At 53.0% G+C, this 23,242-nt stretch overlaps 7 protein-coding genes across 14 annotated transcripts; 3 read left to right on the top strand and 4 right to left on the bottom strand.

Annotated features, from left to right (window-relative positions):
• The first annotated feature begins 461 nt into the window (after positions 1-461).
• PV09_09507 (uncharacterized protein) lies at positions 462-2,730 on the top strand. The gene is made up of 7 exons (XM_016363579.1): positions 462-1,118; positions 1,178-1,202; positions 1,281-1,299; positions 1,364-1,460; positions 1,533-1,555; positions 1,658-2,307; positions 2,396-2,730. Exons 1-7 carry the CDS (start codon positions 1,040-1,042, stop codon positions 2,448-2,450), a joined length of 948 nt encoding a protein of 315 aa, XP_016208595.1. The 5' UTR covers positions 462-1,039; the 3' UTR covers positions 2,451-2,730.
• Positions 2,731-3,671: 941 nt separating this feature from the next.
• On the bottom strand, positions 3,672-6,040 carry PV09_09506. 6 transcript variants are annotated; one of them, XM_016363574.1, is made up of 4 exons: positions 5,877-6,040; positions 5,361-5,559; positions 5,170-5,303; positions 3,672-5,108 (listed from the first exon to the last, which is right to left on the bottom strand). In XM_016363574.1, exons 2-4 carry the CDS (start codon positions 5,471-5,473, stop codon positions 4,087-4,089), a joined length of 1,269 nt encoding a protein of 422 aa, XP_016208590.1. In that variant the 5' UTR covers positions 5,474-5,559; positions 5,877-6,040; the 3' UTR covers positions 3,672-4,086. The 6 variants fall into 6 exon arrangements, with proteins under 6 accessions (XP_016208590.1, XP_016208589.1, XP_016208594.1 ...); XM_016363573.1 differs by lacking the exon at positions 5,877-6,040 and adding an exon at positions 5,618-5,835; XM_016363578.1 differs by having other exon boundaries at positions 5,170-5,559.
• A 525-nt stretch (positions 6,041-6,565) lies between these two features.
• On the bottom strand, positions 6,566-11,801 carry PV09_09505 (uncharacterized protein). Its single transcript, XM_016363572.1, has 3 exons — positions 11,552-11,801; positions 10,672-11,494; positions 6,566-10,623 (listed from the first exon to the last, which is right to left on the bottom strand). The coding sequence occupies exons 1-3, from the start codon at positions 11,660-11,662 to the stop codon at positions 6,980-6,982; spliced, it is 4,578 nt and encodes a 1,525-aa protein (XP_016208588.1). The 5' UTR covers positions 11,663-11,801; the 3' UTR covers positions 6,566-6,979.
• A 317-nt stretch (positions 11,802-12,118) lies between these two features.
• On the top strand, positions 12,119-13,114 carry PV09_09504 (uncharacterized protein; the record flags this gene model as incomplete). Its single annotated transcript, XM_016363571.1, has 1 exon — positions 12,119-13,114. One exon carries the CDS (start codon positions 12,119-12,121, stop codon positions 13,112-13,114), a length of 996 nt encoding a protein of 331 aa, XP_016208587.1.
• An 851-nt stretch (positions 13,115-13,965) lies between these two features.
• On the top strand, positions 13,966-15,248 carry PV09_09503 (uncharacterized protein). The gene has a single exon (XM_016363570.1). It carries the CDS (start codon positions 14,018-14,020, stop codon positions 15,098-15,100), a length of 1,083 nt encoding a protein of 360 aa, XP_016208586.1. The 5' UTR covers positions 13,966-14,017; the 3' UTR covers positions 15,101-15,248.
• PV09_09502 (uncharacterized protein) lies at positions 15,109-16,823 on the bottom strand. The gene is made up of 2 exons (XM_016363569.1): positions 16,616-16,823; positions 15,109-16,533 (listed from the first exon to the last, which is right to left on the bottom strand). Exon 2 carries the CDS (start codon positions 16,164-16,166, stop codon positions 15,405-15,407), a length of 762 nt encoding a protein of 253 aa, XP_016208585.1. The 5' UTR covers positions 16,167-16,533; positions 16,616-16,823; the 3' UTR covers positions 15,109-15,404.
• Positions 16,824-18,016: 1,193 nt separating this feature from the next.
• Positions 18,017-22,343, bottom strand: PV09_09501. Of its 3 annotated transcripts, XM_016363566.1 has the most exons (5): positions 20,885-22,343; positions 20,611-20,827; positions 19,927-20,446; positions 19,345-19,824; positions 18,017-19,293 (listed from the first exon to the last, which is right to left on the bottom strand). In XM_016363566.1, exons 1-5 carry the CDS (start codon positions 21,023-21,025, stop codon positions 18,345-18,347), a joined length of 2,307 nt encoding a protein of 768 aa, XP_016208582.1. In that variant the 5' UTR covers positions 21,026-22,343; the 3' UTR covers positions 18,017-18,344. The 3 variants fall into 3 exon arrangements, with proteins under 3 accessions (XP_016208582.1, XP_016208583.1, XP_016208584.1); XM_016363567.1 differs by having other exon boundaries at positions 20,611-22,343; XM_016363568.1 differs by having other exon boundaries at positions 19,927-20,827.
• Between the last annotated feature and the right edge of the window lie 899 nt (positions 22,344-23,242).

Genomic DNA, 23,242 nt, shown 5'->3' with positions numbered 1-23,242 from the left:
CTGTATTTCACGCGTTGGGCGCCGCGTCAGGCCTGTCAATTCGTCTAACTGCTAGGTAGAGGAGTGTGTATGCACAGTTAGAACTACTAGATTCCAAGAATTCGCGTTCTCGCTGTTATGGTGTTTTTTTTTTTTTAAAAAAAAAAAAAAAAAAAAAAAAAAAAACCGTCTACGTTGGTTAAATCACTTACTCAACGTCATTCGAATCACGTGATATCAGCCGAGACACGGACCTTCTCAGATGAGAGTTGAGCTGGGTCTCAGGCGACCTGTCGGCTCGCAGCGACGACGGAGCGCAGAGAACGAGGCGGTCTGAAATCACGGCCGCCTTGAGCGGCCTTCGCGGGCTGGGCGCGCGCAGACGGAAGCGGAGAGCGGGCGTTTGGTGGGAAAGCCACGGCCGCTTGTTGGGGCGATGGGACGAGCCGAGGGAGCGTTCAACCAAAACTCGGCACCCGCAACGCCGGGACGCGACGAGGACCTGCCGCAGCCTGCGTCTGAATCTGCGAGAGACGACGGGATCTGCAGGTCTAACAGAAGGAAACAAAGAAAACAAAAACGGAAAGAAGAAAGAAGCCCGCTGTGCGTGGCAGCAGGCGGCGGATACGTCTCTCTCGCAGCGCGTCGTCTCAGTCGGCGTCTCTCGTCGCTCACCACCGCAAGCCTCGTGCGAGCCTTCGCCCGCCACCGCGCACGCCCAAAGCCCGCTTCTTGTCGTCGTCGTGTCCACCGGCATCAGCCTCACCGATAAGGCTCCCTGCGCGCCAACGAGCGCTGCCAGAGGGGACCCGACAACGACCGAGAATAGACGGCCGGCGCCCTAAGCCTATCTGGGACCCGGCGCCTTGGGGCTCAGTCCCCAAAAGAATCGTCCTCGTTGCTGCTCGTCCTGCCGCTCGTCGACGACCTCTCCCGTACACAAAACCAACCCTTTTCCACTCCGCTCCTCCTTCCAACAGCTTTTCCACAGCTCTCCAGCTTCGCTGCGCCTACCCAACCTTGCCTCGGTCCGGCCCCTTATCCCAGCAATCTGTGCCAGATGTCCACCATCCCAGCGACGAAGATGGGCGAAGCTCCCAAGCTAGAGAAGAAGCCCGTCAAGTTCAGCAACCTACTGCGTACGTGCCATTGTCCCGCGCGCCGGCTTGCAAGCGCCCTGCTGACTCCAGGCCTCTAGTTGGTGCCGGATTGAACATGTTCGAGTACGTATCCTCCCGCGCCGCGAGCGGCGCTTCGACTCCGCGCCGGATGCGTTGAGCTGACAGTCTCGTGCCTCGCAGGGTTACAACACTGGGTCAGGTACGACGAGGAATCGCCCGTGTGACGAGCCAAAGTCACGTTCGCTGACAATGTCTTTATCTAGCCTCTGGAGGTTGTCAAGACCACGATGGCTGCTCACCGCAGTGATGGCTTCGCTGGCGCGATTAGCAGGGTCTGGGGCCGTGGCGGCGTCTTTGGCTGTAAGCTTGCTTCCGCCTCTCCTGCGGATTCCTAGACGGCGTGTGCTAACTTTCTGCTCCTCCCTCTTGCAGTCTACCAGGGCCTCATCCCATGGGTACGTACCGCCGTTCCTCCACGTGCCTCACCCTCTCTCTTTCACCTCTTGTAACGCCTTACGAATCGAAAGACATGCCCAGCTGACGCGTGCACTTGACAGGCCTGGATCGAAGCGTCCACCAAAGGCGCCGTCCTCCTCTTCGTCGCCTCCGAAGCCGAGTACTACGCCCGGTCCTTCGGAGCCACGCCCTTTGTCGGCGGCATCACCGGCGGCATGGTCGGCGGTCTCGCGCAGGCGTACGCCACCATGGGCTTCTGCACGTGCATGAAGACGGTCGAGATCACCAAGCACAAGGCGGCCGCGACGGGCGAGCGCATCCCCGGCACGATGGAGACGTTCATGAACATCTACCGCGCCGAGGGCATCCGCGGCATCAACAAGGGCGTCAACGCCGTCGCCGTGCGCCAGGTGACCAACTGGGGCTCACGCTTCGGTCTGTCGCGCGTGGCGGAGACGGGCATTCGCAAGGTGACGGGCAAGGAGCATGGTGAGAAGCTGGCTGTGCCCGAGAAGATCTTGGCATCTGCGCTCGGCGGTGGTTTGTCCGCCTGGAACCAGCCCATCGAAGTGATTCGCGTCGAGATGCAGAGCAAGAAGGAGGACCCCAACCGACCGAAGAAGATGACGGTGGCGAACACGTTCCAGTACATCTACAAGACCAACGGCTTGAAGGGCCTCTACCGGGGCGTCACTCCCCGCATTGGCTTGGGCGTTTGGCAGACGATTTGCATGGTTGCTCTTGGTGACGTGTATGTTTCGTCCTCCCCGCTTCCCGCATCCTGCTATTACCGCGATGTTTTGCAAGTAACACGAAGTGCTGACCTTGACACCACACAGGGCTAAGGAATGGGTCGAGAAGGCGACCGGCGAGAAGGTCACTGCTAAGCATTAGAGCGAACGGCGTTTGGGGCAGTCGATTTTTCTATTTTTATTGCTTGGGTCCACCGTCTGGGCATCGAATAAATCGGGTATAGACTCTGTCCTGCGAGGAAGCTCTTCATTCATCGCCTGTGTTGTATCGCCAACTTTCTTTGAAAATTTTTGACATTCTGCTATTTGCAAGACTTTTCTTGTATCGTTGATAGACTGTCGTGCGCGTCGCATATACCGCTTGCATGTGGAAGCGAAAGGACGGTAAAAAAAAGTTTTACATCCGGTTTGACCAGACACTGTGCTTGTTTTTCCTCCCTTTTCCTTTTTTTTTTTTTATTTTTGTTTTCAACTTTCATTTGAGGTTCAAGCGTCTGCGGATAGTGCTCGTGACATGCATACATAATGGATGACCCAACCCCCAGTACCGCACAATATCCAGTATAAGCTTCTTCTATAGAGAGTACTGGCTTTGGTATAACGGCGCTGGGTTGCAAGAAGTTAAGCGAAGCGGTACATGCTCACCAGTATGTTTGGATGGTCTGTCCCTACCACCCCTCTCTCTGCTACTTTGCGTCTGCGTATTCATCGATTCCGCCTCCTCATCCTTGCCCTGATGTTGCAGCACGAGCGCCAAGTTGCTCATGCTCGCCAGCGTGCCTGCATGCTCGGGCCCAAGCACCTTTTCTCTCTCCGCGTGCCAGCGTTTGCCTGTTCATTGAATTTGACTCCTCGTCCCGTCCTTGGCCGTGGAGCGCTAAATGCCCACCTCGCCCGTGCTGGCCTCCGGCTTCACATTCCCCACTCCATGCCTCACTTCTCCTGATCTACGGACTTTGACGGTGCGTCCTCTCTCCGCAGCTACGGTGGTGTTGATGTACGCAATCGTATGCCTAGATTTAATAATACTGCTTCTGGGTTGAACGACATAAGGACTGCACCTGTGAAGCCTGCGTGGGTGTTTCATGATCGCAATACATGAAAATAGAGCTTATTTAAAAGCTGGTAGGAAGTCAAGTTTGAAATATGGTGGATGTGGCCTTTCACCATCCGTTGGATCTGATCACCATGTGCCTTTTTAATGGTCCAAAACAACCCATATCAAGTGGTTATAAAAGATGAGATGACTGTGGGGGGGATACAAAGGGCGAACCCTAGCCCCATACTAAATTGGGGTAAGGAATAGGCCGAGAAAGCGATTGGCGAGAAGGTCACCGTTAAGCAGTAAAGCAAACGACATATGCGTAAGTCAATTTTCCATTGAATAGCTTGGGGGTAGACATTGTCCTGCGAGGAGCCTCTTCATCCGCCTTCTGTATTGTATCGCCAAACAATTTAAATCTCGTTGACAGACCACTGCGCGTGTTTGTATACTACTCGCACACGGAAGCAAAAGTACGCTTAAAACTTACATCCCATTTTACCACACGATTTTCTTACTTTTTCTCCCCCCTCATTTTTCTTTCTTCTCCTCATCTTCATTCAACGGAAGTCCTTTGAAAGAACTTGATCATGAGATTCGTAATTTTCGAACAGTAGAAAGCCTTGATCGCCGAGCAGAGACACCATAGATCAACGAAGAGAACGCACCTTTCACAAATCTGCTCCTCCAAAGCAGTAATCGACTCGCAGATTTGTGCGCTTATTTCTGGCACCAGTCAACGCTCGAGTGCCTTACTCGTGGGTCTTGTTGGTAGGCCCGCTTTAAGATACGTAGCATCGATCATCTCCATCTGTCGCATTGAGTTCTCCGGCTCGATCCACACGCCAGAACCCGGCCTCTTCTTGACCCGGTTGACAAACTCCTCGAGCTGATATCGATACGTCGACCAAAACTCCTCGCCTGTCCGTCTATCCGAACCGGGCGGCCATTTGTACACCTTCTTACGCTCGGTGCTTGCGTTCGTCTTCACGACCTTCCCGTCCTGCGGGTTCCTGAGCTCGGTGGTGGTGGTGATGTCGATCCGGTGATACAAGTGGGGTCCCATGTAGCCGTAAAAGAAGATCGTCTTTTGCGACCGCTTCTGGAAGTCGCCCTCGAGACCGTCGTCCTTGGCCCTCAGCGTCAGACGCAGCGTCGGGACCGGGTCCACTGGCCTAGGCCAGTTTGCCGTCAGCGAGGGAAACCACCAGCCTCCCCTGGCCTGCAGGTCCGTCGTGATCTTCGCGACGCCGCCGTTCGGGAACTCGTACTCTGCATAGAAGGCTTCGTCGCACTTCTGGTCGTATCCATTGGGCATCGGTCGATAAGTAGCAGCTCGAACGAGCGTGGGCTCCGCGGCGAAAACTGCGCGGACGCAGCTAACGGCATACGTGCCATAGTCCATCAGTGTCCCGCCCGAGAGCGAGTAGATGAACCGGATGTCGTCCAGCGGGAAGACTCCGGCAAATAAAACGTTTGTGACGACGACTTCTTCGACATCCGCGGGGTCGAAGAGTGTCAGGAATGTCTGCCATGCAGGATGGAAGGGGTAGTGGAATGCCTCCAGCAAGACGGGAGCATCTTGCTTTGAGAGCACCGGATGTCGGAACAAAGATCTGGCCTCTTCGCCGTTCGACACCGACGGCTTCTCCAGCAAGACATGCTTTCCGGCTTTCAAGGCCTTAAGAGTCCACTCGTAGTGCAAACCGATGGGCTGAGGATTGTAGATGCAGTCGATGCTCGGATCGTTGATCAAGTCTGTCGAGACGACGAATCTGTCAGTCTTCAACGGATTGTGACGACACGGACTCGTCCTCACCGTCGTACGTTTTGTGCACGATAGGAATCCCGTGCTTCTTCGCGTACTCCTCGGCTTTCTTGACGTCGCGCGCGGCAACCGCAGCCACGATCACCTCCGGATGGGACTTTGCCGGCAGTATGAGTCCTTGAGGGCTACAGGCTACGTGTCAGAAACCGCAATTCAACTCGTGAGGCGCACACAGCGCGCACCCTATGTTGGCCGCTCCAAGGATGCCGAATCGGAGAGCGTCCTGGCTCTTCGGCACGGTTAGGGGGTAGAACACGCGATATACTCGCTTTACGAAGGACAGAAAGGACCCCATCCTAGACCTGGCTAAGCGATGGAGAGTCGGGACGGGCTGACGTTCGACAGTGAGCCTAGACGGACAATCAAGTTATTTGGCTTCAGCTGCGATTGAGTCAGCACCCGACCATAACTCATCTCGAATATCGGCGCGGACACGCGCCTTTGTGCAGAAGGGCAACTGGTCTTTTTGAAGCTTTCCGAGCCTTCAGGCACAATTCATCTGGACCGCTGCAGAGTTGACCGGCGACACAAAATCGAGGCCGCAACACCGATGAGCTCGGAGACACTGGCTTCGCGACGCGAAACGCAACGCTTTTGTATATTAATCCTGACCAGGGCGGGACTCTTGCTCCTCTCCTCCGTCACGTTGAAAAGAAGGTTGGGGCGAGAGGTGGGGGGGGGGGGGACGGGGAACGAACACTTCACAAAACATGGCCAGGCCGCCTAACAAGCTTAGCTGAGGCTTGCCTCGACTTGACCTGACTCTGCAGTGCAACCTGCGTCTGATGTCAGCCAAAGTTCCAGCTTCAATTTCTCATTGTATGGGTGTAGCTCGATAGTAATTCAGCGACGCACTTGAGCGCCTGTTGCGTCGAATCAGCGCGGGCATAGCCTGCTGATCAATAATCCACCGTCAGAGTCGATCTGGGATTAGAGTCGGTTCAGAACCAGCTACAATTTGTGTAAAACAACAGAACGCACGTGTTTCTCTCTAAAAGAAAAAGTTTCTCAATCTCACGAGTGTTTATGCGGTTTGTTCCCCTAGTTGTGACAACTACGTTTGCACCGTGGCTAATATTGAATTCCTCTTTTAATTAGTTAGCAAAGTTCAACATTATTTGGCACCTTGCTTTCACCGACGGATTCAACTCAACATGGTAACTTGCATGCTCAGAATTTCTTAATCATCTTGTTGCAAGCTCGCACACTCAGATCTATCGATCAACGACACTTCCGATCTAATCTAACGTCGTCGTGGTCCTCTCTGTCCCTTGTAAGATCCTTGAGCTTCTGAAAGACGAAACGATGTAAAGGCGCATGCCGATGAAATCCGTAGTACTGAGTAGCCCTTCTGAATTTGCCACTCTTTTTCGAAAAAACAATTGTGAAATGAAGGTGCTCAGGAGGTAGTGTACCACTAATCACGCCAAACACAGGCGGCGACTTTTGCAGCCATGGTGAAGCTCCAGCTTCTCCACGTATTGTCCACTGTGTATGCAATAGCTCGTACGATCAGGTTGTCTCGAATCTCGTAAAATGTCGAGAAGCTTGGCTTCAAGAAAAAGCTTCGAGTACATCAGGTTTGAGTTTTGCCTTACAATGCAGACTAAATCGCAACTCAACCCACGACAAGAACTGTGGAAAACAGCACCGACAGCACGAGATGTTATCGTGTTAGTACACATATCAAAGGTCGAAGTGCGTAGGCAAGTAATGGATGATGGTTGGGCAGAGAAAAAAATGACAAGGAAAACTTCGAAAAGGAGAAACGTTTTGTCCATGCAAAGTCTCGCAAAGCCAGCTAACATTGTTCGACTGTAGTCTCGCTGCCATCTTCGTCATCAATGAGCATATCCTTTGCAGGCCCTTGTCTTGAAACTCGACCCTTGTCTAATAGAATGGCGTAATCTGCATCTCTCACAGCTTCCAATCTGTGCGCAATCGTGATGACTGTTGCCTCCTTAAGCTCCTCTCTCAGAATCTGCTGAATCTCCATTGAGCTCTCATAATCAATCGAGGCGGTTGCTTCGTCTAAGATGACGATTGAACTTCGCCTCAGGATTGCTCGGGTCAATCCAATCAGTTGACGTTGTCCTTGACTTAAATTTCGACCACCAGCTTCAATGTTTGTCTCTAACGTCCATCCATGCCGACCACATACTCGCTGAAGTACCTCGTTGCATTCTTCATCCGAGTGATACTCGAGGGGATCCAAGTTGTGCCTGATGTTCCCGGGAAATAAGACGGGATCTTGAGCGACAAATGTGACGCGCTCGCGCAAAGCTTTGTTAGTAACAGTGCTAATGTCTAGCTTGTCGATGGTGATCGAGCCCGTCTCGGGCCGGACGACGTTGAGGAGAGTCACTGCCAGTGTAGATTTTCCGCTTCCCGTGCGGCCCAAAACTGCCGTAGTTGAGCCGCCGGGGATGCGAATTGAGATGTCATTCAAGGCAGGCTCAAGATGTGGAGCATACCGGACAGTGACGTGCTCCAAGACAATATCTGCACCATATGAAGGCCATGAAGCAGGAGGTTCGATTTCCCCAGATGGCTCCTTTTCCAGTCTCAAAAGCTCATCCACTCGCTCCACAGACACAAAATCCATCTGCAAAGAGCCGAATCGTCGACACAAGGTATGTGTTGAACGAACAAAGTTACCAGCTGCAGTGAGAACAAAAGCGGTAAGGCCAGGTGATACATTGGTATACAAAGCTAACACGGTGAGAATGAAAGTCGAGATCGCCGACATGTTTTGAAGTCTGAACGCGAGCCAATTCTGTAAAGTCCAGTAGAAGTGGTCCATGCCTTGAAATTTATCAACTACGGTGATGATGCGGTTAAGAAAGCGGTGCTGGGCATGGAATGCGCGAACAGTTGTGAGGCCATGCAGAAGTTCACCGAAGTTTGCAAACAAGGGACTAAGTGAGGTCATCTCGAGTCGTCGCAGGCTCTGTGATGTCGGCAGAAACATGCTAAAGATCCAAATAGTGAAGGCTACATAACCAATGGAGAATGCCAAAAATGTTGGTGTGACCGAAGCAATGACCGCGAGCGATGTCATCCAGGTGATGGCTTGAAATGTGATGACATGGAATTGTTGAGCGATGCCACCGTCTATAGTGCCTATGTCCGAAGTGAGGCGGTTCATAAGTCGGCCAACAGGTGTAACATCGTAGAAGCGGAAAGTAGCCTGGCTAACTCTAGTAATTGCTCTTGAGAATAGAGACTTTGCCGAGGTGTACATCACAACAACTAGGAAGATTTGCGCTAGCCACGCAGTTAGTGAGATCCAGCTTGCAACGCCCAGGTACATCAACAGCCAGGGTTTAACATTGTCTTCCGGAGAAGGCAATGCGTGAAATGGATCCAGACTCGATTCCATCGCATTCATACTATGTATAGCGTATGATTGCAAAATTCCACGTTCAACAGCATCCGTTTGCAGAAGGAAACTATGCGACTCTTGATGATAAGCCTCACCCCAGCTCTTTAAGAACCATGTCTGACCAACAACCGAAACTCGCCAGACGGCTAGAGAGATCGTAGTCATAATCCACCACTTGATCTTTCCTGACTTGATGTATTGCCAATAAACTCGTGCCTTGACACCAAATTCTGCGCGCTGCTCGTCATCTTCAAATTTTCTTGGTATAGCCTGATCGTCCATTGCCTTTGTGAATTCGGGGGAGTGATCGTTCAACTTTGCGCCATTCAATACTTGGTAAGTATCGACATCGCTAATACTGGCTTCATTGCTAGAGGCCAGAGCAGCACCATCCACGATCTCCACGAGCTGAATGGCAAGGTGACGGACAAGATCTACTCGGTGCGTGACCAAGATAACGATCCGATCTTTCATGAGAGGTCCATCAAAGCATTTCGAAACTATGTTCTCTGCCGTGTTGAAATCAAGCGCTGAGATTGGATCATCGAGGAGAAGGATTCTTGCCTGACTGTAGACGGCACGAGCCAATGCAACGCGGGCCCTTTGACCACCAGACAGACCAATTCCATTTTCGCCTATAGGTGATAGGTCGCCGTATTCAAAGCTTGCGAAGTCAGGGAGCAGTTCGCATGCATCGAGAACGTTTCGATATCGCCATTCGTCAAAGGGGGCAGAGAAGAGGATATTTTCACGAATCGTCATACTTTGAAGCCACGGCGTTTGGCTGCAATAACCTATCATCTCATCAGGCAAATGTGTCGTCCCCGATAATTTGTCGAGCTCGCCCATCAACGCCTGTAGAAGCGCAGACTTGCCCGCGCCGACCTTGCCGTGGATGACATGAAATCCCTGGTCAAAACGAAGGTTGAGGTGGCGAAGAACTGGCTCAATTTGATCCGGCCAGGCAAAGCTGCAGTCAATAAGCTGCATTGGGGCGTCAGGTGGAGAATCTCGAGCTTCGTTATCTTCGCGGTTGGGCTCCTTCATAAAATCCTCAATTCTTGACATTGAGATATAGGCGTTCGCTAGCTGAGTGATGATCTGAGGGATGTCCCTCAGATTTGACGCTAGCATGCTGAACAGTGTCAAAGCTGGAAAAATAATGTCGATGCTCAGGGTATGCTTTGCGAGCACAGTGTAACCATACAATGCGGCGACTGGAAATAGTCCATTCGTGAGCATGTTGGTGAAATTCATAATCGAAGACCACATCATTGTCTGAACTCGCAGCCAAAGCTCGTGTTCTCTTGCTTGGTGAATCTGATTGAGCCATTTCTCATGCCACGAGTACCATCGTAGGTGTCGTATGCTCTCGATATACTGTGATGTGACTTGTAACCTGCCATCTGTTGCGCCTCGTGATCTTTTGATAATCTGCAGCTGAATTTTGGTAAATATTGCGTTAAGTATCTGGCCGACAATCACGACAAGTATACCGATGAAGCAAGAAGGCCCTAGCAATTTCCACACAAGCGCAATTGCCAGGACCAACCCAAGCCCTGTTTCAACCATGTTTTCAATCTCCCAGAAACGCTGGGCCACCTCGTAAACATCTCCGCGACAAAGATTCAGAATTTTCCCCATACTGGCCGGAGCTTTGGGTTCAGTGGTAACCTTGAAGTGTTTGTGACCACGTCTCGAAATGAACCACCTTGGATCAAGCCATGCGAGGACTTTTGAGGCTGCTGTAGTTTTCCTCTTCAAAGAGCCGTTCGTGTCAGACAGATTATTTCCGGCTTGATCTTCTCTTTCATTCAATTCCGGGTCGATGCCGATGACATTCTTACGAGAGAGAGCTTTTTCATATACCATCAAGATCATCTCGCCTCGACTTCTCTCATAGCAGCGGCGCCCAAACCAGGTGTTGAATACTTCTGATTGCGCAGCAATGAGTCTTAAGGCTAGGATGATAAGCGCATAGGTTAGGACTGCACGTTTTGGCGCATGAGGATTTTCCATTGCTGCCAAAAGCTGTTGCAACACTACCGGCGCCAGGTAGGCTGGGCCATCGTTAGCATGCTCGAAAAAAAACGGTCGACAATACATACTGCACACAGTTTCCACGGATGCAGAGATGGTCAGGATGCAAATGTCCAAACCATTGGCTTTAAGGAGCCGCGTTACAACCGTACCAGACAAAGATGAAAATTTTTCGAAAAGTCGTCGATGCTGGAATTCATAAGCCAAAAACCAGACGTCCTCTTCGTTCAAGGTTCGCTTCCTCCCTACTCGGATGAGTGGGAACATCCAAGAAATAGAAAGAAACTGCCAAAGGCGAAGGTTGTCCTCTGGACTGCGAGTATCGCTGCTTGGAATGTCTCCAACAGAGCTGATGCCATCCAAAGGCAAGCTAGGGTCGCGAAGATGCATGATTAATATTATGACGATGGATGCGGACGCCGACGCAAATGCAATGTAATGAGCAACATGTCCTCCAAACGAGCACCCCACGTTGAGCACATTTAATAGCTCGACAGAGAAGATGGCAAGGTAGATCGATGACAGAAACGATGGCGAGGTTTGCGGCTGTGTAATAGCGATTATGAGCAACGTGACTGCCCAGGATGCCAACAAGAAGATGGATGCAACTTGGTGCGAGTCAAAGATGAGTTCAAGAGTGGAAGCCAGCAGTCCAACGAGTGTCAGAGTGAGCAGAATCAAGATCCAGAGGAGCGGCCTCCGGTACGATTTTCGTGGACTTTCATCCACGCGGTCGGCGTACTCGATGATGAAAGGCTTCGTCCACTCTGGCCTCCAGCCCGCCAGAGCCTGGTTCAAGACAGAAACCAAACCCACGATACCCGCAAGGGCGAAGGGGATCGCCGAGATGAAGGGCAAGGCACAGTCAGAGAATTTGGCAGCCTCTGAATCCTGCCCTCAACATCAGCACGGCAGTCCATTAATGCAGTCATTCCAAGGAGAACATACCCAGATCGGCAAACAGGCACTCGTGCCGTTATTGCTGAAGCGTATTCCAAGCATGGAGACGCGAGGGCCCTGGCCGTTCATGACGACCTGATCGCGCACGCCGACGTTCATCTTGCTGTACCATTGACGGGTGCTTTTCCATCCTGCCACAGAAGGTGACGAAAAGACGGTCAGACGATTCTCTTACCGCCACACGATCTGAATATGCAGAGAGAGTGGCCTGTGCTTGAGACAGCGGAGTTGAGTGGATTGATCGGATGCGGCGTCGATGATTGCTGACGACTTGGAGTTTAGAACTCCAGCCCTGCAGGGGTACGTATACTGCCTACTTGTACCCCCCTGTGGCACTCCGATCGGCGTTTCTCGCCCGATCTCCCAGAAGCGCTTGCGACGACGACATGCGATTCTGACCTTAATCTCCATCTTGCATGCCTTTACGTAGTTGAGCATTGCCAGACGTCATACGATCGCTTCACACGCACTTCGCGTTACGCCACGCGCGGCTCAATTGGGATCCTCCACACGCCCGCGTCCCACACGCCGTGGCCCAGGTCGTCTGTCGCAGCCATGGTTCACCTGCCATTCGAGATCGTCCTTCGAGTTATCGATGCCTTGGTGGACTTCGGACCGACTGTGCCCGTGGCACTGCACCCAAGCGATTGGCGACGACGGCAGCTCCAGCAGTGGCTGCTCGTGTCCAAGGCTACCAACGCAGTTGCCACTCGCTATCTGTACAGCCATTGCATGTACATTGACTCTCAGCGCACGCTGATGTTGCTCGTTCGAACAGTCAGTCCTCCAGACAAGCGCAACGGCGACGAAGATGGAGGCGCCGCATCAAGTTGCAAGTATCTGTCGTACATCACAAGCATGTACCTCGCCCCGCTCTCCTCGAAGCTGGACGACTTGCCCGCTGCCATTTGGATCTTCGAGCTATTGTGTCTTGTCTCGCCGTATCTCAAACGTCTGACTTTTGACCTGCCGTTTGGCAGTCTCTCTGTGTCTCACGATCATCTTGGCGTGTATCGCTACCTACGAGACGGGCTCGCGCGTTTGGAAAGACTGGAGGAACTGGTGTATATGAGGGACATCTGGCATCTTGCCGAAGGGTGGACGATTGACAATCCGCTATTTTGGTGGAGCAGATTTCGCGGCCTTAAAAAACTGGCGATCCCGTGGCCTACATGGCCTGACTGGTGTAAACTATTTCTCTCCATCCTCCAACGTGCGCTCCCTGATCTCCAGCATCTGATCGTTCTACGAACCTTGCCGAAGCTGCAACAGGTGCATGCTTCGCATATCGACTGCTTTTTGAAGATCGACAGGCCCTATACGCTTAAAGTCGTTCAGCTGTATGCCGAATCGGACGTGGGAGCAGAGGAAATGCAGAGCCACCATCCGCTAGTAGAACGTGGAGCAAACGTTGAGCTGCACTCGCTGCCTGGGCTGACTGCAGATGAAGATAATTTTGAGAATTCACGGCTAGACGTTGCGGACTTCGCCCTGGCTGCTGCCGTCGAAGGCACACTGTGGCACCTCCCAACGATCCCGAACCATGTTTGAAATGATCAGCCAAGCCGAGCATACAATAAATGTAGATTCGCATGCGTGCGTCGCACATGTTTTGAATGAACTCCTGGTTTGTGAAATCAAACTCGGCGTCGGAAGTCAAGAGAAAGATCACGCGCCGAATCATGACCAGGTCCAAGCAGAGACAACACTCTATGAACCGTACGCCCCAAACCTGTATCTAAAACTTCGCTATTTCGTTTGAAGTTCTCGTTCCTCGACTGGGTCCGGTGTAGGAACTCACCGCATTGGCCTCGAAGACAATAAATCAATAAGTTCTGAAGGAACACAACTGAGTTATCTGTCTCATGGGCTATCTAAAAACATTCATGGCCAATTCGCCAGTTCGCAATTGTTAAGCGGCTGTACATTTTAACGATCATCTCTTCGTGCAAACCGTTCCCTTAGGTTTCTTGAGCACTAATGCGTAACGACTTCACGTTCCCATCGAGAGCGATGGAATCTTGGTAAACGGAAAATTCAGATTTAAGTTCGACAAGCACAAATCAAAGCCCATTGGTGAAGGGCTAACGCGACGTAACGGACCATACCTTACGTGTTTCGATGATTAGCTGCGTGTACGTAGAATTACGGCTTGAGCGCAAGGGTGTGACTATATTCGCTATTTGAACACGACCTCAACTTTCTTTAGACCGCCAGCTCATGACTACAAACAAAGCACCCCAACGCCTGCAGATCTCGCGATTCTGATGTTTACGCGGAGAACCAGCAGCTATTTCTAGAGGACAGTTTGAGGCACCGCAACGTCATCATCTAAATTCGATAAAGCCTAGCGCGTTCGCACGTGCAGTTCCGAAAATAATATCGCTAACTCACGTTAAACCCCAGAAAATTTAAATTTCAAGCCAAACCAGAACGCATCACGTCACGGACACGATGTCCCTTTTGCCTAAGGCTGAGAAGTCACGAAGCAAAGACGAAAATCGTGCATCTCGACTTGAACTTTCCGAGGGGGAGCCGCAGACTGCAAGTGAAGGCGACGGTGCCGACCCAAACGACAGCGACTCGACTGGACGTGCCAGCCAAGAGTACGACGAAGATGGCTCTTCGAGCTCGGAAAGCGAGGCTACCTCAATTGGGCCAGACGAGGAAGAAGACGCCCGGCGCCAATTGAGTCGGATATCATTTGGGACACTAGCAAAAGCACAGAGCGCGCTTGGGAGCCGCAAGAGGAAGCGCGAGACGGAGACGAGTTCAGAGCAAGAAAGCAAGCTTGCCGCTCTGAGAGAGAGGCTCCGGGAGCTCAGGGAGAAGAGCGAAGGTCGGACCGAGGCGAAGAAGGAAGAGAAGGCGAAGAAGCGGGCGTCGTCTAAGAAGCGGCACGACGCTTTCTTTGGGGAAGACGACAGCGAACGCGATGAATCCGGGTCTGAGACCGATGGAAGCAGCGAGTCGGATGCGTCCAGTGGCGCCGGGGGCGAAAAGCCCAAGCGCTCCTCGAAACACGCGCCCACAGTTCTGCCAGCGAACCGTGCCGTCAGTCGGTACCGCACCGTCGTCGACGTCGCCACCGTCAAGTCACGCGACCCTCGCTTCGACCCGACGTCCGGACACCTGGACCGCAACGCCATCAAAGCGCGCTACTCTTTTCTCAAGGAGTATCAAGCCGACGAACTACGCACGCTCAAGAGCGCGCTGAAGGATCACAAGACGAAACTCACCGCCGAGCAGCGGGAGACGCTACAGCGCAAGATCGTGTCGTTGGAGTCGAAGATGGCGGCAAACGAGGCGCGGGAGCGAGAGGAGAAGGTGAAGCGGGAGCACAAGAAGAAAGAGAGAGAAGCTGTGGCGCAAGGCAAGACGCCGTTCTACCTGAAGAGAAGCGAAATCAAGAAGCAGGCGCTGAAGGAGCGCTTTGAAAGTATGAAGAGCAGACAAAGGGACAAGGTGATCCAGCGGCGGAGGAAGAAGCTTGCCGCGCGGGAACGGAAGAACATGCCTGTGGCAAGGCGAGCGTAAAATCCCTTGTTGTAAAATAAATTTTTTTTTTCTCTTGCATGTAGACGTTCAAAGATACCCAGTCAAAAAAGGTCAAACAAACACGTCACCAAAGAGTAGTCAAGGTTGTACAACGAAGAACGCGCAAAATCACGCGCGAAACGTACACAAATCAAAATAAGGAAAGGGCAATAGAATAGGTCTATCTATACATCGTCATTCGCGTTACATGCAGTTCATCACCCCGCCGGACCAAGGAAAGAGGGAAGAAGTATGAATACAGCGTGGAGAAACTTAAAGGAGAGAGAAGGCGATTACAGGCTGTCTATCCCAGCAGCGTGTTCCGCCGTATCAGAGGCGTCTTGTGTATAGGGCTGTAGCCTTTGTTGATGGGCGCGTCCGGCCCGGCGCCCATGAACCAGGCCGAATACGCCTCGCCCATGCGGCCGGTGTACATGACCTTGCGGCCTTCGATGAAGACGGTGTAGTCGACGACGCCGGCCTCGATGATCTGGCGCGTGTACGTGGGCAGGTCGGGCTTCAGGTTTTTGGCATCCTCGCGCGCCTTCTTGATGGCCATGCGGAGCTTCTCCAGGCTCCAGGGGATCATGCCCGGCACGAGCGTGTTGATGGTCAACGGCGGGTGAGGCTTCGCGTCGAACCTTGGCTGGTCACCGGGCTGTTGCCCGTTGGGCTGTTCCAGCTCCATGGCCAGGGTCTGGGAAAGCGGCGACACGAGTGAGCCCGTGGTGGTTGTGGTCGGGCTGCGCGGGGGAGACTGCGGCGACGAGCTGTCGCTGGTCGGCTCGCCGCCTAGGATCGCGGAGAGAGGCACGGGCTTGACGGGCGTGGCCGGAGACGCAATCTCGATGACGGGCGCGTAGCTTGGGAAATGGTACGAGTGCGCCTGGCCGCCAATGTACGCCGTCGTGGTGCTGGTGACAAAGTCGACGCGGTATCTCGTCACGCCCAACTCGTACAGCTTCGTGACCGTCTCCGGAAAGGTGAAGCCGGCGCCGGGCTGTGGCACGTACACGCGGTCGAAGATGGCGTCGAGCTGGGCGCGCAGCTGCTCGTCGATGGCCATGGTCGGAATGTCCTTCTTGCTGACTTCCTCTCTTATGGATTTTGTTTTCTCCTTCCGAGAGACTGGTGCAGGTCTGACTACGGGAAGGGTCGAAACGTGTGGTCGCCTCTTTCTGTTCCCCACTCACGCTGACACACAAACTTTCTCCCTTCGCTCGTCGGCCTCGTTGCTTTTCCTTCTTCCTTCAAGCGGGTTTGGCTTCCCGGCTGATTTCAGGACTAGCACTCGTGCTGTGCCTCGTGTCGCAGCTGTCGGCAGCCACTGGGGGAGGAGCGGGCAGCCTTATCGATAAAGAATGCGTGGAGGAGCACGAGAAACAGCAGAATAAGCTGTGGTCAATCTAGAGCGGGGAACAGACGGTGCAGATCTCACGCTTATGTCAGTTCCCTAGCCTCAAAAGACGCGTTTGAGAAAGACGAGGATCGAACAAAGAGGAAAGGGAAGCCTACCGGGCTGAAGGGCTGAAGTCAGGCGGGGAGGATGATTCTCAGCCTGCGTCAGATCTTTGAAGGAGGAATTCGTGTGCTTTAAGAAAGGCGTACGTCTCGCAGGCAATTGCTCACGCTCCGACTTGGAGGGTGGACGGTGGCTTGCATGGACAAGCATAAGCTGACGAACAAACGGTGACAGTTGAAAAAAGGCGTTTGAGACTTGTTCGTTACACGCGACACATGCGGTTAGCTTGCGTATGGGGAGGAGGCGTTCCACAGCCCGACTTTGGCGTCGCAACGGTCTGGCCGTGGCCGCGGTGGTGACGGCAAGGCGCTAAACAATAGGCGGGGGGCCCCTATTCCTTGGGCGGCCACTCCCGCCCAGCTCGTGCCCTGCCCCTCGTCTGATGGCTGCTCTCACCTCGCCAAGCTCGCCCAGTCGCCAGCTCCAGGCGCAGAGAGTAGCACATAACATGAGGTTGCAAAGGGACCTCACACAAAGCGTCCTACTGTTTACGAACGCGAGCAAACACAGGCGAGTACCGTAAGCAATGGCAAAGTAAGCCTGACCATGGCTGTGTAAACGTGAGCAAGCCTAAGCCGTCAGAGCGCGATTCTCCTTCTGGTCCCAAAGCTTCCGACCGATTCGAGTCTATGAACGGCTGGACGCTGCTTGCGGACATACGGCTGAGGTAGCAGGACGAATGAGGAAGTTATGAGCAGCACGGCCAATCGAAGGCGGCGGACAGACGGTTCAGACGGCTAACAGGAATGACACGGTCATCCGCCGACGATCGAGAGAGATTTCTCGATATCAAATTGTTCACAAACGTGGCTGGAAATCTGTCCCTGGACGGCAACTTGAGAGGATGTTATGGTAAAAGCGTCGACAGCCTTGTCCTCGGCCTTTCCCCAACGCTCGTAATGCCCCGAGACGGCCAAACATGGCGGATAGACAAACAAATGGGGATTGACGAGCATCGAGGTAAGCAGCGCTGAGTTTACTCACGCGACCAACGAGACGTCCCTCTATCTCAACCAACACCATGTTCAGCACCTCGAAAATCAAGCGACTAAGCAGACCGCAAGGTATGGCGGTGCAAGCCTAAGCAACATACTGGAGTTGAGCGGGGAGTATTTTTGCCGAGTTCAATATGACTGTGCCTGTCAGAGCATATGAGCTATCTGGGTCAGTATCCCGGTAACGCTGTGCTTCTTAGCTTTGACGGTGTCCGTCAGTAGATGTCATGTCTTGATAAGGCTAATGTAGTGCTTGATTAGGATCTAAGATGACCAGATAGGCGAGGTAGTTGGGAGTGGTACAAGCCAATAACTGGTAGTAATCTTCAGGCAATCAAGTTATCGCGAGATTTTGCATGTGCAAGCTTGAAGCAGACGTACAATACCCCCACACGAATTTTGTTTTTATCTCCTATCTTATCACTGATTCTTGGTTCGTCCAAGGAACTCTCTCCGTCTGCAGCTACATCTTGAGAATTAAGCAACTGTAAGAGATATTTCACCGGGGTCATCTACAGTGTTGCATCGTGGCTGCTGTCGTCAGCTTCTCACTAGCCGGGTCGCCGAGCGTGACAGGTCGTCATCAAAAACAGCCCTTATGATGATAAAATGGCACACAGCGCAACAGTACGCGACATGAGAAATTCCTGCTGCTAGGATTTGACGTAGCCATGGATAATGGACAGCCGATATCACCCGGCCTTGGCCAAGCGACTTGACGAATGGATTACGGATACATGAAGCCGTCAGCTCTCCGTCCCAGCACGGGATCCGTATCCAGATCAAACGACTTTCTCAGAGCCTGCACTTGCTCGGGAGGTAGGCCCAAACCGGCCATTTCCACGGCTACGCTCATTTCTGGAGCTCGCTTGGTAACCTTGCCACCGTCGATCTCATCTCCAAACCCTCCCGCTACGCACTTGCCACCGTTCCACCGCACGTCAGCAACCTTTTTCCACATGGCCGCTGCATCCACTACGTGAGCGGGCTCGTAGAAGATGCGGCAGTCTGCCTCTTCGTATCTGAACTGCAGCGGCATATTCTCCTCGTCTCCCTTGCGAATGCCGTCACGGAAGTTGATCGCCGTCGCGCCGCCAACCGCTCTGTAGAAGGGCAGGTAGCTGTTGTACTCCATGAGCTCCGACTTGAGCAGGCGGTCGTGCTGTGCAGGCGTCGAGTAGTTAAAGGCAGACTCGACTTCACTCTGGATATAGTCCCAGGGCAGGTCATTCGTGCCTTTCGTGCCACCGACGGCCTGAATAGGGTTCGTGTTAGGTCGTCCGCCAATGGCGACCGTCTTGACATGGCCCAGTTGGCGCATCAGCTCCGAAAATATGGTACACGTTGATGCGCAGTACCCGTCATACAGAATAACGATGTTGTCCGCCTCAAAGGGCTGGGGGTTGTTGGTTGCGGAGGCGAGAGGACCATATCCATGAATGTTGATCCCACCTGAGTTCCACTGGATTAGTGGATCGCTAAGGTCCCACCGAAAGCGCGAACTGAAGTAGTCACCCTGGTGCGCTTCAGGGCCAAACTTTTGTGTCCATGAGTCAAAGTGCTTGCCTGTGTCGGCGACAAGGTCGGAACGATAGTTCATCACATCAGCTTCGATCCCAACGACGGCGACGGATTGGTTGAGGTCGCGAGGATATCTGCCTGCAAACTCAGAGTATCTGCCGCAAAGTTAAAAATCTGCGAAGCCAAAAATTCTACACATGACCTACACTTCGCCGATTAACTTCACAGACTCGGTTGCCCGGATTCGGTCGGCTGCAGCGTAAGGCTCAACGGATGGGAATAGCTGCTTGAATAGGTCGTAGCCTTGTAAGATAGTTCCACCCCCATTGGCGGACACGTCGATGATCAGTTTCTTCTTACCTGCTGCTTTAGCATCCTTCAAGAATATCTCGCCGACCTGCTGAAAGTCCTGCTCAGCAGTATCCAAGCTTACAAAGGATGGTACCGAGAGGACGGCCACATCATCCACTCCCTCACCCTCAAGGAAGTATCCGCCGATGAGGTTGTTGGTCTGTCGGATCACGGGTGTTGGATATCCTGGCGCTGGCGTGCTCGTTGGTGTGCTGCTTGATACAGGACTTGTTGGTTGCGGAGACATGCTGGGTGGTCCATAAGGGGCTGTTGAGTTTGGGCTAATTTGATCTAGATGCACAGTAAGATCGCCCCATGCAAAGTACCTTTGGTACCTTCGTAGTCACGTCAGCAACAGAAACCACACAGAAAACAGCCAGCATAGCCGGCCCATCCAATTTTCAGAACGCAAGCCCGAAATGTGAGGACACACTTACAGATCTGTGCCTGTCTGGATCCCCGTGAAATCGACCAACACACGTGCAGTGTTGGTAAAGCTTGCTTTCGTTCCGTTTGCAAACTCAAGCTCCGTAGTTGGTCCCGGATAGTTTAGCCTTCCACGTCCACCGCCAGAGAACATACCCGTGGCACTGCCCTGGCTGCCCAGCGAGATTTGGGCTAGGTTGTAGAAGAGTAGATTGTACAACGCATCTCTGTCTTGCAGCGACCCCTGCTGCGAAAGATTCAGTAAGAAGTCCGTCGCGTCTTGACCGTTGATCTTGACAATGGCAGAGGGCGTGAAGGACGCATTGCCCTGAGATGCAGCCAAGATGTCGGAGTAGGCAAAAGGCGCCGGGATCGCCTCGCCGTCGGAGGAGACTGAGACGAGTGGGATAGGACGCGCCCAGTTGAAGACCCCGCCTACGATGTCCGGCGTGAAGTAGAAGTGCCCATCATGTGCGCCATGAAAAGCCTCGTACAGAGCTATTCCAAAGTCGTACTCCTTTGACCAGGCATCTGTATGGAGCATCAGCTCGCCGACCAAGACTACAAAAGTCCATGTTTTCTGGATCGTGACCGGCCATAGCTGTGCAACGAATGCCAAACGCGACGCAGCGATTCCCTCCAGCGCATCCAGATCCGTGTTGGGCAACTGATTGTGTCGTATTGGTTAAACTCACCGTTCTTCAGATTTCGCTCTATATCTTCCATCGCCTTGATCGGATCGAAAGCTGGCTGGATAGCGCTGTACTCTGCGGGTGGGTGCGCCAGGTTGGCCAGCGTTGACTGCCATCGAACAAACGGCTTGATAGAACGTAGCAGGTCCAAAGCAGCCGTCTTGTTCAGTGGCACGCTTTGGAGACAGTCCCACGCCGCTTGGGCTGGAATCGTCGCTCTCTACTCTCGCGTTTAGCCTCGCGGTTCGGGTAATAGTGGTGATTGGAGGGCACGCACAGTGCTGTTCTGCACCGCAACAAGATGGGACACGACAGCGCATGGCTCGAAATACTGTGCGCTCGTGTCCCGTCTGACCATAGGAGATGCAATGGATAATGTGGACAGTACAGATACGGTAGCGACTGTAGATGGCCTCATGATGAAAGAAGGCCTAAGGGTAAGAAATAATGTCGACTAGAATACCGACATGAAAGGAGGCGACTGCACGACAAACTCTGACAAAGCGTCCATTTGGCGCTGGGAGAGAATATATCCTGCGCGTAAGAGAACAGATCCTGAGCAACTTGTCGACCTTCCCACAATTCTCATTCCAGTGTGGTCCCCTGCCAGCGCCCCGTTACCGTCCTGCCCTCTTCGACGCACAACCCCGAGCGCACCGGGCCATCACGGCCGCGACGCGGTTCTGCGGGCCAGACACGCACAGATGAGCATCTTCAGGTGTCTGCCGTGCCGGGAAGATCGCAATGTCCGCGGCGGCGCTCACCACGTTCCCGGACGGGAAGGTGATGCGTCCGATCAAGGTCGACGAGCCGGGGAGATCAGGTCGAGCGCTCGATCGTTCTCTGCGGACTCGTCCTTCGTGAAGACAAGAGCTTGGGCATCTTGTGTTTAAATGACGGAGCGCACCAGGGAAGGAGGCCGGCGCGACGTGCAGGCCGGGCGATATAAGTTGAGTTATATGGGGCGACCGGGTTTGATTGATTGTTTGATTGATTTGATCCTACTCGGTTTTGGCTGCTAATTATCTGCAGCTACGCCCGGTTAGGCGGGCTTCATTAAGTGACCGACCCGTGATGTGCTTGCTAACTTATGGCCAATTATAAGACCAGCAAGTGGCTCCACACGTCCCTCTTTGCAAACTTCGGAGTAAACAAACATGGCCAGTCTCCTCTTCCACCCATCCTTTTACCATCTGCCTCTATCTTCAAATGCCCGGTGCGCGTTTGTTGATAGTAGCTCTACTACTAGCTATTCTGCTATATATAGGCTCAGAGGGGTATGCCCTATGTTTCGCTATCCTTAATACCTTTAGTCTCCACCTAATACTTCGCATCACCTATTCGCTCGGCGCCCTTTGCCCTAGGGCCCTCGCCTGTTCTATAAGTGTGATCGCTTTTGTGGCTAGCTTGTGTATTGAGAGTACCTTTTGCAGGTCCTCTCTGCCCGGCAGGCTCCCGAATCCGAGCTGTTGTTCGTCCTGGAGCAGTCGGCACCGCAGGAGCGTATGCGCGACTGTTTGGCGGCCTCCGCCGCAGGGGCATCCTGGGTCCTCGAAACCTGGAACACGTTGGAAGAAGAGGAAGTCTCTGAGCCCGATCTTCTCGGTTCTCATCTGCACGAATAAGGCGCTCTCGGCCTTAGTTAGGCCTTTATATAGCTGTAGCACCTTCTTATCTGTTAGTGGTGTGTGCCGGTATGTAGCTCTGCCCTTCGTCTCCTGCTGCCAGCTCGTGGTCCAGCGGCTGCGGGTAGTCTTAGAAGACCGCAATTATGATTTGATTTGATTTGTTCCTACTCGGTTTTGGCTGCTAGTTATCTGCAGCTATGCCCGGTTAGGCGGGCTTCATCAAGTGACCGACACGTGATGAGCCATGGCCAATCAGAAGACCAGCGCGTGGCTCCGCACGTCCCTCTTCACCGCGCATGCAAACCCTGGAGTAAACAAACGTGGCCAGTCTCCTCTTTCGCCCACCCTCTTACCATCTGCCTCTACCTTCAAATGCCTGGTATGCATTTGTAGAAAGTGGCTCTACTACTAACTATTCTGCTATATATAGTGAACTAAGCAGGTTTACGATCTCACTTATGCACCATTCATCGCTCCCATGATCTTCCGCACAGACATCGACAACCTCTGCTGTCAGGTAGGCACGGGTCCTGAATGGGTAATACGCTAGCCTCCTTGGGATCCACCTCTACTGACAGGGTCTGTCAGTGTGCTCAATGTGTCATCGATGTCTGATTGGATTGATTCATATCAAGCTATCTTGCCAGGTGTTCTCTCACCCCCCTCCCCCCCCCTGGGCACCTCTGCTATCAGGTGGTCACGGACCCTGAATAGGCAATTCGCTAGCCTTCTTCGGATCCACCTCTACTGACAGGGTCAGGGTAAATGACAAATCAAATCCATGCCGCCTAAGTTAACGTCATGCGGCTAAAGCAAACAACACAACAACATGCAAGTTCAGCGCTCGGTTCTGCACTCATACCATTAGACTCAAATATTATGATGGACATGAACGAGCAGGATTTACGGCGGCTTTTACGCGAAGCGCAGAGTCAGCTGGAGCAAGAGAAACAGCAGCGCGAGCAGACACAGAAGCAGCTGGAGCAGGAGAAACAGCAGCGCGAGCA

The sequence above is a fragment of the Verruconis gallopava genome, assembly GCF_000836295.1.
Source record: "Verruconis gallopava strain CBS 43764 unplaced genomic scaffold supercont1.74, whole genome shotgun sequence".
In the NCBI taxonomy this organism is placed as follows: domain Eukaryota; kingdom Fungi; phylum Ascomycota; class Dothideomycetes; order Venturiales; family Sympoventuriaceae; genus Verruconis; species Verruconis gallopava.
Note: the sequence above shows the minus strand (reverse complement) of the source record. Positions and strands in the feature narration are given on the sequence as shown.

Bases quoted from the DNA above. Each gene is read 5' to 3' on its own strand.
- PV09_09502 (XM_016363569.1), bottom strand. From the start codon at position 16,166: ATGGCCATCGACGAGCAGCTGCGCGCCCAGCTCGACGCCATCTTCGAC.
- PV09_09505 (XM_016363572.1), bottom strand. From the start codon at position 11,662: ATGAACGTCGGCGTGCGCGATCAGGTCGTCATGAACGGCCAGGGCCCT. The intron at 11,495-11,551 runs GTATGTTCTCCT...TGTTGAGGGCAG, and splicing joins GTGCCTGTTTGCCGATCTGG to GATTCAGAGGCTGCCAAATT. The intron at 10,624-10,671 runs GTATGTATTGTC...ACGATGGCCCAG, and splicing joins ATCCGTGGAAACTGTGTGCA to CCTACCTGGCGCCGGTAGTG.
- PV09_09507 (XM_016363579.1), top strand. From the start codon at position 1,040: ATGTCCACCATCCCAGCGACGAAGATGGGCGAAGCTCCCAAGCTAGAG. The intron at 1,119-1,177 runs GTACGTGCCATT...CCAGGCCTCTAG, and splicing joins CAAGTTCAGCAACCTACTGC to TTGGTGCCGGATTGAACATG. The intron at 2,308-2,395 runs GTATGTTTCGTC...GACACCACACAG, and splicing joins ATGGTTGCTCTTGGTGACGT to GGCTAAGGAATGGGTCGAGA.
- PV09_09506 (XM_016363574.1), bottom strand. From the start codon at position 5,473: ATGGGGTCCTTTCTGTCCTTCGTAAAGCGAGTATATCGCGTGTTCTAC. The intron at 5,304-5,360 runs GTGCGCGCTGTG...CGTAGCCTGTAG, and splicing joins CTTGGAGCGGCCAACATAGG to CCCTCAAGGACTCATACTGC. The intron at 5,109-5,169 runs GTGAGGACGAGT...TCGTCTCGACAG, and splicing joins CGTGCACAAAACGTACGACG to ACTTGATCAACGATCCGAGC.
- PV09_09501 (XM_016363566.1), bottom strand. From the start codon at position 21,025: ATGAGGCCATCTACAGTCGCTACCGTATCTGTACTGTCCACATTATCC. The intron at 19,825-19,926 runs GTAAGTGTGTCC...GTGACTACGAAG, and splicing joins ATCCAGACAGGCACAGATCT to GTACCAAAGGTACTTTGCAT. The intron at 19,294-19,344 runs GTAGGTCATGTG...ACTTTGCGGCAG, and splicing joins GTGAAGTTAATCGGCGAAGT to ATACTCTGAGTTTGCAGGCA.
- PV09_09503 (XM_016363570.1), top strand. From the start codon at position 14,018: ATGTCCCTTTTGCCTAAGGCTGAGAAGTCACGAAGCAAAGACGAAAAT.